The sequence below is a fragment of the Entamoeba invadens genome, assembly GCF_000330505.1.
Source record: "Entamoeba invadens IP1 unplaced genomic scaffold scaff_1105074724957, whole genome shotgun sequence".
In the NCBI taxonomy this organism is placed as follows: Eukaryota; Evosea; order Mastigamoebida; family Endamoebidae; genus Entamoeba; species Entamoeba invadens.
In genome coordinates this window covers 290,348-302,589 of record NW_004191594.1, presented here as the reverse complement: position 1 = coordinate 302,589, position 12,242 = coordinate 290,348, and the positions used below count along the sequence as shown (strand labels likewise).

The 12,242-nt window shown below is 36.8% G+C and overlaps 8 protein-coding genes across 8 annotated transcripts; 3 read left to right on the top strand and 5 right to left on the bottom strand.

Moving 5' to 3' along the window:
* Positions 1-590: 590 nt before the first annotated feature.
* On the top strand, positions 591-1,115 carry EIN_378220 (Rho GDP-dissociation inhibitor, putative; the record flags this gene model as incomplete). The annotated part of the gene is made up of 1 exon (XM_004182825.1): positions 591-1,115. The coding sequence occupies one exon, from the start codon at positions 591-593 to the stop codon at positions 1,113-1,115; it is 525 nt and encodes a 174-aa protein (XP_004182873.1).
* Positions 1,116-1,578: 463 nt separating this feature from the next.
* On the bottom strand, positions 1,579-2,715 carry EIN_378210 (26S proteasome non-ATPase regulatory subunit, putative; the record flags this gene model as incomplete). Its single annotated transcript, XM_004182824.1, has 1 exon — positions 1,579-2,715. One exon carries the CDS (start codon positions 2,713-2,715, stop codon positions 1,579-1,581), a length of 1,137 nt encoding a protein of 378 aa, XP_004182872.1.
* A 148-nt stretch (positions 2,716-2,863) lies between these two features.
* EIN_378200 (hypothetical protein) lies at positions 2,864-3,697 on the bottom strand (the record flags this gene model as incomplete). The annotated part of the gene is made up of 1 exon (XM_004182823.1): positions 2,864-3,697. The coding sequence occupies one exon, from the start codon at positions 3,695-3,697 to the stop codon at positions 2,864-2,866; it is 834 nt and encodes a 277-aa protein (XP_004182871.1).
* Positions 3,698-4,100: 403 nt separating this feature from the next.
* Positions 4,101-4,979, top strand: EIN_378190 (hypothetical protein; the record flags this gene model as incomplete). Its single annotated transcript, XM_004182822.1, has 1 exon — positions 4,101-4,979. The coding sequence occupies one exon, from the start codon at positions 4,101-4,103 to the stop codon at positions 4,977-4,979; it is 879 nt and encodes a 292-aa protein (XP_004182870.1).
* A 131-nt stretch (positions 4,980-5,110) lies between these two features.
* On the bottom strand, positions 5,111-6,907 carry EIN_378180 (hypothetical protein; the record flags this gene model as incomplete). The annotated part of the gene is made up of 1 exon (XM_004182821.1): positions 5,111-6,907. One exon carries the CDS (start codon positions 6,905-6,907, stop codon positions 5,111-5,113), a length of 1,797 nt encoding a protein of 598 aa, XP_004182869.1.
* Positions 6,908-7,246: 339 nt separating this feature from the next.
* Positions 7,247-9,976, bottom strand: EIN_378170 (hypothetical protein; the record flags this gene model as incomplete). Its single annotated transcript, XM_004182820.1, has 1 exon — positions 7,247-9,976. One exon carries the CDS (start codon positions 9,974-9,976, stop codon positions 7,247-7,249), a length of 2,730 nt encoding a protein of 909 aa, XP_004182868.1.
* Positions 9,977-10,579: 603 nt separating this feature from the next.
* EIN_378160 (hypothetical protein) lies at positions 10,580-11,329 on the top strand (the record flags this gene model as incomplete). The annotated part of the gene is made up of 1 exon (XM_004182819.1): positions 10,580-11,329. The coding sequence occupies one exon, from the start codon at positions 10,580-10,582 to the stop codon at positions 11,327-11,329; it is 750 nt and encodes a 249-aa protein (XP_004182867.1).
* Positions 11,330-11,535: 206 nt separating this feature from the next.
* On the bottom strand, positions 11,536-12,240 carry EIN_378150 (midasin, putative; the record flags this gene model as incomplete). Its single annotated transcript, XM_004182818.1, has 1 exon — positions 11,536-12,240. A coding segment is annotated over one exon (705 nt), but the record flags the coding sequence as incomplete, so codon positions are not given.
* Positions 12,241-12,242: the final 2 nt, after the last annotated feature.

Sequence of the window (12,242 nt, the reverse complement as noted above, 5' to 3'; positions counted from 1 at the left end):
TGTTTGTCATCAAAATGTTTAAATACAAAAATTAATACAAAATTAGAAAGCGATGGCTATTGAAATTCTTCATCACAACCAAAAGGACTTCAAGTCGTTGTGTGTGAAAAATGGTATCAGGGATGTTCTGTTTTCTGTGGATGAAAAATCCCCAGTCATCAAAGAATTAAAAGAAGAACTTTTAAAGATCGTTAACTAATAAAAAGCTAGTATTAATTTATTATATTACAAGAACTATGATTAGTGATATATTTTATTATTATTTAATAACAGTTAAATAATATATATAGTACAATTCAATTATTAAAATATACTTATTTGATAAGTATATTTGGAAGATAGTAAAAAAATTATTCATTAAATTAAACAATTACTTGAAAAACGGGAAAGTCCACGTCATCACACTTTCGGATTTTGCCATATCCTATTCTTTGATAATATATTATAGTAAAAACAATTAACAAAAGTAATAACCGATAGAAAATGGGAAAGAGTTTTGCAAAAAGAATACGAGATGGTTTGAACTTGAAAAAGGTTGGGGAGAGAAAGCACATAACAAGAAAAACGGGGCTAAAACTCGAAAATCACAGATGTCAGTACAGGATATAGTGAAAGGCGAGAAGGACCCATCGTTGGTTGCCTATTTGAAGTCACTTGGGATCGACCAAGACTACGTCCCACCAAAGGATGACCCACGCCGTGTTGTCATCTCCGAGTTTGCCGTCCTCTTCAAAGACAGAGACCCCGTTGTTCTTAAATTGAAAACTGAAGAAGACATGAAAAAGGCCAAAACGACTCCAATTAACATTAAGGAAGGTGAAGAATTCAAAATGAGAGTCACTTTCAGAGTACAGCACCAACCAGTCTTGGGCTTCAGAATCCTTAATACAGTCTCAAAACTCGGTAAACAAGTCGCTGCTGACGAGGAGATGCTCGGAAGTTATCCACCAAAGAATGACTTCCAAGCTCTTGAACTCCCAAAGAATGATTGGAATGAAGCTCCTTCCGGACTTTTGGCTAGAGGAGAGTACAAGTCAAACGTCAAATTCTTTGATGATGACAAAGTCACACACCTCCAATTCGACTACTTGATTAAAATCGTCAAGGAAATCTAATCTAATTCACGTCCTACCCGTTTTCTTTTACTGGTTACTCGTCTTTTTCTTCACTTTGGGTCGTCTCTTAATTGAAACTATTAACTTACTTAAATAATTTTATTAATAAATAGGTCGATTTATTAATATCAATTATAACCAGTTCTTTATAACGTCCGACTTTTCTTTGAGGAAAAAAATACGTTAATTTATTATAATTATATTATTGATAATGGTATAAACTATTCGTTAATTAGTATTTTACTAAAAATAGTTGTATTTTATATTCGTGGATTTTGATTAAATATCTTAGATAAATAATTAGTAATACAATGTAATTCTCTCTAAAATACCTAAGATATGTTTTTAACTCTTCAGATTATGGTAAAAAAGATGATGAAAAGAACTCAGTAATAATGAGGTTTAATATATAACCATACTTATTAACAATTTAAACTATAAAGAAAACCTCATAAAAAAGTGCTTAAAGTTGGACCCCAGCGCTTTCGATGACTCCGAGAGTCTTTCGAGTCATCTGCATCCAGTCGTTGAGTTTATTCGAGACGAATTGGAACTGCGTTTTGTCCAAAATCCGAGGAAGTACCCAGTAGAAAGTAGCCTCTTGTTGAACTTGTGAAATGAATCCTTTAACAAGGCCAAGTGACAATGCTCTCATCACCAGAATTTCGACACTATTCAAAGGCACACAAGTGACTTCTGCTATTTTGGTGAAAGAAAACGTCCTATTTTCTGTCATACTTCTAAATATCAATTCCATCAAAGAGACAATTGACGCCTTTTCGATGATTTGATTCTTGTTTTGAATGAGGGAAGGTTCTGTGGAAAAGAGTTGTGATAAGTCCTCTTGTACCTTTAAGTACATCTTCATGTTACCATTGTTGATTGCACGAAGAAGCTCGATGAGTTGCGAAACTCTGCCGTTGTCTGTTAACGCCTCACATATCGGGTTATTCAAAAACTCACCAAAGTTATACACTTTGTTTCCCACAAGCGCGGCGATGACTAAACTTGTTACAAACTTAGTCTTCTCATCGAGATCCAAACTGCTTTGATCAACAAATTTGAGGTACTTCACTCCGGATATGAAAAACTCGTTTGCGTCGTTTTTGGCCTCATAAAAACGAGTGCAAAGTAAATGGTACTGACTGTATACAACAGCCTCCAGTCCCTCTTCGTGCTCTAACAATTTGTCGACTTTGTCAATCTCATCTCTTGCTAATGGAACGTTGTGAGCCAACAGTTGGTATATCCCAATAGTCGAGTAGCACAAGCAACGTGCTCCCAAGTCTGCTTTAACGTCTTCTGAAATCGAGGTAACCAACTTAATACACGTTTGGTAGTCTGTGTTGTTCTTACAAATCGAAATGACGATTTGCGTCAGTTTGATTGGGTTAATTTTCTTCTGGATGTCTTTGAGGAAGACGTCGAAGAACTCGAAGAGTATTCCCGTGTTTCTAAGAAATGGGTCGTTGACGAAGTTCTCTGCCTCTGATGTGAGTTGGAAATACAGTTTCTTCGCCTTAAAGTCTTCAAGTGATTTGCACAGAGTAGCGTAGTCCGGATATTTTTGGACGAGTGTCTCGAAGAATTGTTGGCTCATTAAATATTTTTTAGTTTTCCACTTTTTCTTTTGAAGTTAAGTTAATGAAAAGTATTAGCAATAAATGGTATTATGAAACTATTTGTGATGGAAAAAAAGTCGTGCATGAACTAGTAAAAATTACTAATAAAAGTATTATACCAATGAATTAGATGCCAAGTACTGTGTCGGTGTGTTCTGAGAGTATCAAGTAATTCTCGATGGGTTGGACTTGCCCTGAATTCACACACAAATAGATCCACTCAGGCTTCACAAACTTCAAATTGTCATTCACTATTTTGTACTTAATAAGAGTGGGAGCTACACTTTGATTTGCAAAATAATGTGTCACACGCTTACTTATAGCACATGAAACTGACCCTCCATATCCAACAAAGTGCTGTTGAAGTATCTTCTCGATAGAACTTAGAGAATCATCAAAATACCCAACAAGACCATCAAACAAGGTTGGAAGAGGCTCTGCAAAATGTGAGTCGATGAAGACATTCGACTCTTCTGTGTTATCTCGCGTGTCTCCTCCATTGGTTGTCGACACTTCTACACCAGACAAAGTCTTGAAATTTTCTTCGTCGGGAAATATATTCTTTTTCACGTCGTTTTGAGCAATCCCAATGTCTAAAGATGTCCGTGCAGACCCTCCTTCATCGGCATCATAGATCTTCCCTTCATACACCGATTTAAAAAACCATTGTAATGACCGCGACTTCATTTCGTCATCATATTTCCTCTTCGAAGCGCCCTGAAAATTGTCGTTCAGAATCGCAAAGTCCAATTCCTTCTTGTTTGTCACTTGTCCCCCATTGTTTTGAACTATCAGTTGAATATGTTCCCGCTCTTCTTTTTGAAATCCTAATATTTTAAAGAGTTTTGTCACAAATAATGAACTCTTGACATCTTCAACATCACTAAAATCATAGCGCGTTAGTGTACTCCGGTGCCTCGGTACTTCCGTCTCTGTCCACCCATCGTCTTTGAAAGTCATTTGCCTTTTTCTGTTGGTTCTTATAGTATTAGATTATTTCTAGTTTATTTATAATTTCTTTATTAATTATAAATATAATTATTATTATCGTATATTTATAATTAAAATAGATTCTTTTTGTTATTGTTATTTTTATCATAAATATATTATATATTATTATTATCAGCAGAATAGTAAATTAAATTATAATTCAATTTTATAATTTATAATGAAGAAGAAAAAAAAACAGATAAAAAAAACGCTTCAAACTCTGATTCAATTAGTTTAATAACCCGTTGTATAGGACTCAAAATATCCAACAGAAATCACTGAAATTGTAGAGTTATCTTAGTCCAATTAAAAAAAAGGAACTTGGAAAAGGCAAGGAAACTAAAAACGTTACGAACTGAATAATTTCAAATCAATGGCCCCAAGCATCCAGTTAGAGACATATAACCGCATTGTATACGCCAGAGTGTTGGAGCAACTTACAGACGCTCCTAAAAAGTCGTTTAAAGAGACTTTGGCGGACTTCAATCAGATGATGTGGTTCATCATTCGAAAAGAAGGAGAAATGAAGGTATACGCATACATGCAATGCTGGAAACAATTAGAATCTTTTGGTGCTTTCGATCACCTTAAAACTATTTACAAAGACGCCATTGCTCCATCTGATGATGACAAGTACAGCCTCATGTTAACTATTCCAGCCAAAGCTCCATCTGGTACTAACGAGTCTTACGCTATGGATTGCTCTAAGTTACTTACTAACATGTTGATTGCCCCAGCTTTCATTGCTGCTACTAAAGCTAAAGAAGGAAAAGGTGACGACAAAGTCATTCAAATTGATTATAGACCAGGCGAGTCCTATTGGGTCAAATCAAGTGGCGATAGAATGACCGTCATCTTCTCTATCAAATTCGACGACAAAGACGACGCTGTCTTCGGGAGAGTCTTTGTTAACGAATTCGCTAAAGGACAAGCCGGGTGCCCAAGTTGCGATGTGGTGACTCGAAAGAACGCACCACCACCCGCCGAATTGAAAGACGTCTCCGGCCTTGCAGAAGACAATTGCTACATCTCTTTCTTGTTCGAAAAGAGACATTTGGCTAACCCACAGAAAACTCTTGAAGTCCTCATGACATGCAGAAATTACATCAACTACCACATCAAGTGCTCTAAAGCTTTCTTGCACATCAGAATGAGAAATAAAGTCTCACACTTGCAATTGGTTCTCAACAGAGCTAAGCCTGAAAGAGAAGTCGAGAAGAAAACTGCTAGCGGAAGAACTTTCAAGAAATAAGTTCAGTGCTTTTCATCTTTGTGTTACTATATAGTACTTTATAGTTTCATACAAACTAATACTCTATACCATTTTATATAGTTAAAAGTATTATACTTAATAGTAGTTTTGAGGTGGAGCAAAACCTCAAACTAAAACAACTCATTTACTCGAAAGAAGGTCACTCTTCCTAAATTATCACCAATCATTATCGCACTGCCATTTGCAAAACAAGACGTGTATTCTGCGTTCTTATCAAAGAAGTCGTCGGTGTGTAAATTCACATAGAGCGACTCACTCTTCTCGAAGTCGACCCAATACACTTTCTTCTTGGAAACAAGTAAGACCCCACGGGTGGTCACAGCAGCATCAACACAGGGAGGTATCGTTTCTACACACACAACCTTTGTGGGATCTATTTCTAATAACCCTTTCGACGTGAAACATAAGGCACTCCGATCGACGGTCTTCGTCTTAAAGATGTTCTTTGCTTTGACGTCGACATTGGTGAAGTAAAACCCTATCTGCGCAGTCGTCTGCTTCTGCTTGGAAGACACTTTTGCAAGACTTTTGTCTGGGAGTGGGATCTCTAACAAGTCGTCTTTGTTCTTCGGGAATATCGGTTTCGTCACATTCAACACACTTAAGTTGCCATTCGAGAACTTCCACGTCGTGTTAGCCGACTCAGAGTACGCAAACAACTCGTTCTCGTCAGTCTCAAAAAGTGTTCCTTCCGGGAAATTTGTGTTCTTCTGATTACACCGCAACGGAACTTCGTTTTGTCCAAACACTATTTCAGAGACGCCGTCTTTACTGATCGCAAAGATCTTCCCAATAACATTTCCAATAACATTTCCTTTGATCCAAATGATTTCGGAGAGCCCCGTGCCGATAGTGATTGCGTTGTTGACTGTCAATTGTCTCACTATCTTTTCCGAGTTGAATTGGACCGTTTTGTGAATTCGAACTTTCGGCGGGGTGAATGCGGGCGCCGAGTTCGCGTCCAACGACCCGATCAAGCCACCCGTTTCCTTGACAACTGTTTGATTCATTTTTTGCGGAAGTTTTGGATTGAATTTTGCGGATTCGTCGCGTTGCGAAATTGCCGTCGATAAATGCGATAAAGTGAAATACTCTGGGAAGCTGCCCGGTTTTGCTATTTGTGTTGTGCGATTGAATGGATTTTCGATGTTAATAGTCCGCTCTTTCGATGAGTTTGAAGACTTCGGGGCACTGTTTGCCGGTTGTAATTTGACTTTGTGATGTACATGTTGCTCGTCTTGTAACGTTTGAATGCCATTTGCTTTCTCTCGATCATTACACGTCTGCAATTTCTGTTTTTCGACTTTCTCGACAGCGTCGAACACCGTTTCGATTTTCGAAAACCCGTCGAAAGTCTCGGATTTGTCGATTTTATCTGTTTGGTCCTTCTTCTCGACTTTCACGGGGATTTCAAAGGACACGAGAAGGTCTTCTGGGATGAAAGAAAGGGACATTCTTTTTTTCAACTCAATTTCTTTAGTCGTCAACGTCGTTTGAAGTCGCGCTTTTCGAAATGAGTTGGTCTCGAGTTCTTTCTCATATCGTTGTTTCTCTTTGTCCATTATCATCTTCAACGCGGTGTTCCGCAAATGTGTCATTTCGTCGATGTCTTCTTTGAACTTGACTTTAAGCGCATTGACTAAGTCAGTTAAGTCTTCCAATGTCGCCAACGTCCTTGAAATCTCTTTTGCAAAATTAGTGTAACTTCCCTCATAGTCTTTTGTCTTCTCAATAAACTTATTAAGAATCGAAATGGCCTCGTCGGGTGGTGTATTCTCTAAATTCGTTGGGACGATTGGGTTAGGTTTGTTCGTATGTTCCTCTACCGCAGCTTTTAATGTCACAAAACATTCATCAGCTCCTGGGATAAAGCTTTTTAAATAGTCGTAGACGTTATTACTTGACATGACTAAAGGAATGTCACTTCTGAGATTGTTAGTGTTTCTCTATTTCTAAAGATTCATAAAAAAAATTTGTGGACATGCAAATTTATTAAATAAATAAGATATTTTTACTTTGAAATATTTTTGATGAAATGTTTCAAAAAAATAATTCGGTTAATATATTAATATAATAAACTAATAATAATTACAACTGAATTATAATTAGAAACAGTGAATTTTATATTTACTATAATTTCTAGTTTCATTTAACACTTTGATATAAGAAAAGTATTAAGTTGTCATTAAATTAATTAACCATCAATTATAATACTTGAATTAAATAATATAGTATTAAATAATTACTTACTCCACTAATACATTCTTCTTTGTCTTGGCACTAATTGACCCTTTCACTATAAACACAACAACAGTGAGCGCTAAGAACCCCATTAGCACAAACACCACAGAAAAGATGGAACTGTCTCTTTTGGAATGTTTTCTCCAATTCACTGGTTCATTCATCATTGATCCAAACAAATTAAAAGGAGACTTGAGACATTTCGGCGCAGTTAATTTCACATTTGCCATTTTAAAGACACCACCACACTCGTTTGTTAACTCCTTTTCTATCGTTCTTGTGTTGTACTTCAATTGAATTGTGTCAACCATTTCTTCATTGTACCCATTCGAAGAGAAAAAGACGTACATATACTTCTTGTCTAACTTCTTGTTTGTCATTTTAAATACGACGGAAGACTCTTTGTCGAATGACACATGCGAAGAAATAGCTATTGCGTGTTGGTTCGTATGTTCAATAACTATTTTAGATTTTGAAAACCTGACAAAGTCATTTTCCATACAGAACATCATCGAGTTACTCGACAAGTAAATCTCAGAAGACTCAACCTTTGTCTCAGAATACGTCCCTTCGAGTTCTAACGAACTTCCATTCGACACTATTATCACCACGTTATGTAATATTCCGCCAATCACCACGGACGAATTGTCTTCGAGTGATACTGTCTTATTCCCATTACCTAATCCTAAATACAATGATATTTCTACTTCTCTCCCTCTTATAACGAGTTTTCCTTTTTCGTTGACTAACACATTGACTCGAACTGTTGAATCAAACAGTCCACTTTCCATCACTATTCCTCCAATTTCAACATCTTCGTCAGACTTCTCAATCGTTAAGTTTTTGGCCATGATGATTCCAAGGGTTCGAGTAAATTGTGGGACTTTGATGTGAACATCATCATCCTCAAATACAAAGGCACAAGTCGATGAAAAGTCACACAAGCAATTCGTTGCTTTTAAGTCGTAATTGTGATCAATACCCTTTGGAACTTTACACTCGATGTACGTCTTAACTTCGCGTTGCTGTCTCCAGAAAAACGTGTTGACTTCTGTCATCAGATTATACAAATTGTTTTCGGTCAAATGGTTGTCGTTTTCTCCACAGAGATACACTGCACTACTCATCTGGTCAAGAATCATGTTATCTGTTTTAATACCCTCTTCGTTCTCTTCTTCACCATCAAATGCGATTTGGTGCTCAGAGTTGGTTGCAATGAAAAGTTGACATCCTTCCTTATGAAGCCTTGTAATGGTGTTACTCCTCATCAAGACAACAGTCGTTTCTTTCGCTTCCCAGACTGGATTTTTAATTGTCGCAATTGAGACTTCGTTTTGATCCAAAAAGGCGTCTGATGGAGTTTTTGAAAGAAGTTGTGCATCATCGGCGAATGTTATTCTGTTGTTCGATAATATCACTCGGCTTTTCTTTATTGATGCAATAGATGAAGTACCCAAAAACGTCACAGTCGCTCCAGTTGCATCAAACAGCGAGCCAAAAGAACAAGAGGACAATGTTACATTAGCGTTTCTACGGATCAGAATTTTTTCGATATTAGTAAAGGAGATCTTAGAAGTTGTACTCTCAGCCAACTCGACATTTGGAATGACACAATTTTCAACGGCACAACTCCCTTTTAGAACACTGAGTTTAGAAAAAGACAACGCCTTTAAAGTTATGACATTATCAGTGTCAGCATCGACAATAATTTCAGTCACTTTCCGTGGTATCATTTCGTTGTTGTACGTCTCGCTATGACTAAGGATTAACACTGAATTTGTTATTTCAGTGTTTGAAACAGTTTCATCGACTAAACAAGTTGCTTTCCAATTGTCTACTGTATCAGAACACACTCGGGGTTGACACACAGACAACCCACCTTTCTCAACTAAGTGTACTTCCTTTGGGTTACATGACACCCTCAAATCCTTATGTGATGACCATTCGCTCTTCTTACCTATTTTGTAACTGTTTTCATTCTCAAATTCTATAACATCAAGCTTCTCCACCATCGGTGTTTCATCGTTCGTTAAAATGTACAATCGGATGTCCTCATAGTCTCCAACGACGTGGAAAGCTCTTATTGTACATTTTGTACAAAACAGCTTTGGTTCGGATGACTCCAAAACAACAACATCAAATTTAGAACTCTCTGCATGGATGACACTTCCACTGTTTTCTTTCAAAAATGATATCTCTGCGTTCTTTAATGACAGACTTCCATAATTTGATATTTTAAAGAACCGAAGTGGCTGTTCTGTCATTGATTCCAATGAAGAGACAGTCTCTGGGTAGAATTCAATTTCAACTTTTTCATTTGATGTGTGAAATGTCGAGTTGGTGAACATCGACATTTTGTGGATGACTCGGTGGTCGACAAAGTCCATTTGATTTTCTATAACATTCATTTCATTCACCACAAACTTTGGGTTATCACTTCCGTCCTCTGGATACACTGATATTTGGTTCTCTCTAATAGAAAAGCTAGTAACTAACGTGAGTAAAGGGATATTAGTGTCCTTTGATATTTTCATAGTCAAAGACTCCGTATTAATAATTAAAGGGATATTAGATGGCACATCAAAGACTTCGTGGATATCGGCTGGTATTTCAATTGTACATTTCGAGACATCAGGACACGAATAAGAGTTCAGTGTTGACATTTGAGGAATGAGTAATGTACAAAGACATTCTTCGGATAAAGACACTGTTATCACCAAGAGTAGAATGATCATTTCTCTATTGTCTTGTGGTTATCAAGATGCTTCAGAGTACTTTTATAAGACTCTATCTCTTTCTATATCTCTTTGATGAGTTTCACAATCATTTCCTTCTGACTTTGTTAAGCAGTATTGAAACTATAAATTATAAGTATTTTTATCAATTGTTATAGTTCTTTTACTTGTTTATTTTTAATTAGACCCTTCACTTTCCTCTCAATATAAACGTCCATTATAAATGCAATAACATTACAGTTTGTATAATTGATATTTTAGTAAAATATATCGAATAATATACTACATAACAACAGAAAAAGTGTTATTTAATTGCCATTAATAGTATTATAGAAATCTCTAAAAATGACTTTGGTATTATCAAAATGCTTGTAGAAATGCCAAAAATTGCTGTTAAAAATCAGATATTTCGCCTTTAAATATTTATGTACAATTCAACAGTTTTGTTGGTATTGAATGGATACTATAAATTATAGTAAACCGAATTAATACATTTGGTACAAATCTATTTTTTTTCAAATTCCACCAGAGCCAAGAGGTGAACTCCAAAAGCAAGTTTCGAATATTAAAGCAATTTTGAGATGAATCCAAAAATCACATCAAATGGCCGATTTCAAAGCTCAATACAAAGAATTGTTGGACCAAAAGGTCGAACAACAAGCCAAAGTCTTCCTCACTCAATTTGTGTTAGAATTCCAAGGCAAGTTTGATGAAGTCTTAGACACTGCTTCATCCTTCAAAGGATATACCACCACTGACTTCGACACGTTAGAAGAAGACACTATGCATGTCTTCATGGAGAAGCGTGGGGAGACCACTACCATTGCTCAGCTCAGAGAAAAATTGAAAGCAAATGGCATTGAGACCAGACATAGATTTTCGTTCATTGATTACATGATGTTCCAATACAACAAGACCTTAAAAGACCTTTTTGAGAAGAAGGCGGGTAATGCAACTCCGGAGTTATTGAAAGCATTGGACGAAGCTTTAACTGAGTTCCAGAAGGTAATGGACATCAAAAACGCGCGTAACGCAAAGATGAAAAAGCTTGAAGGTGAAGCAGCAAAGGGTGGAGTCAAGGGAATGACAGCACAAAATGAACTTGCGCAAATGAAGAGTGAAGACCAACTCGCTTTGAACAAGATGGAGGTGACTGCGGCCGCCAAGAAAAGAAAAGCTCAACGTGCTGTTGATAAAGGCGATGATTCCAAAGCACGAGAGAAGGCTCTTAAAGAGGAGAATGCTCGTCTTGAAGCTGAAAAGAAGAAGAAAGAAGAAGAGGAAAGAAAAAAGAAAGAGGAGTCTCGTAAAAGATTGAAAGAGAGAGCCGCCATGTTCAACGCCGCCGAATAATTAAGTTTCCTACATTGCAGATTTCGTTTTTAAGTGATGTCTCCTTTTCAAAACAAATGCTATATTTTATAGCTTTGTCTAATTTAAATATATTATATTATAACTATAGTATTAATTTATAATATCTTTTTTTCAAAACAAATGCTATATTTTATAACTTTTTTATTATAAAAAGTACTAAACAAGTAAATCAAATATCAATCAGTTTAATTCTGCGATGCAAGCTCGAACCACTGTCGTAACGCTTCGGCAAGTACGTTTGGCAGCTCGTTCAAGTTATTAAGCAGAATGTAATGAGGGAATGGGAATGAGTCCATGTAGTATTCGACATTAACTTCCCCATTCACAAATTTGACTGTTTTCATCTCAAGGATCGACTCTGTCGATGGGTGGTCCAAAATAATGAACACTACAAACGTTTTCATTGCTGCAAAATCTCTCAAGACTTTTGCAATCCCATTTTTGTCCGAGAAGCGCCCATCAGACAACACAAATATGATTTGTTTCACGTCAAGTTCTATAGCTGGGTTATATCTTTGACTCACAAGACCGGAGTCATGTAAGTAGACGTAAAGGGTTTGCATCAGTTTTGAAACGTCCGTACTTTTCTCATCAAAGCTGAATTCTTTCACGATTTTAGCGCCACTGTCCCCATTCATAGTGCTTGTGAATTTCTGGACCGTCTCAACGTCCCCACCAAATTTCACTACACTCATCTCTCCAACCTCTAGACGACTGAGTGCACTTGATACCATCGCAACAGTCTCCATCGCCATTTCTCCCGCATTATTGAGAACCATAGACTCACTGTTATCAATGGCCAAGACTATCTGATAGTCCCGGTTCTGTGCTCTTGTTTCGCGAAAGCAGATCTTGTCCTTTCTTAAGCCAGAAAGCATGTATGGGATCACTT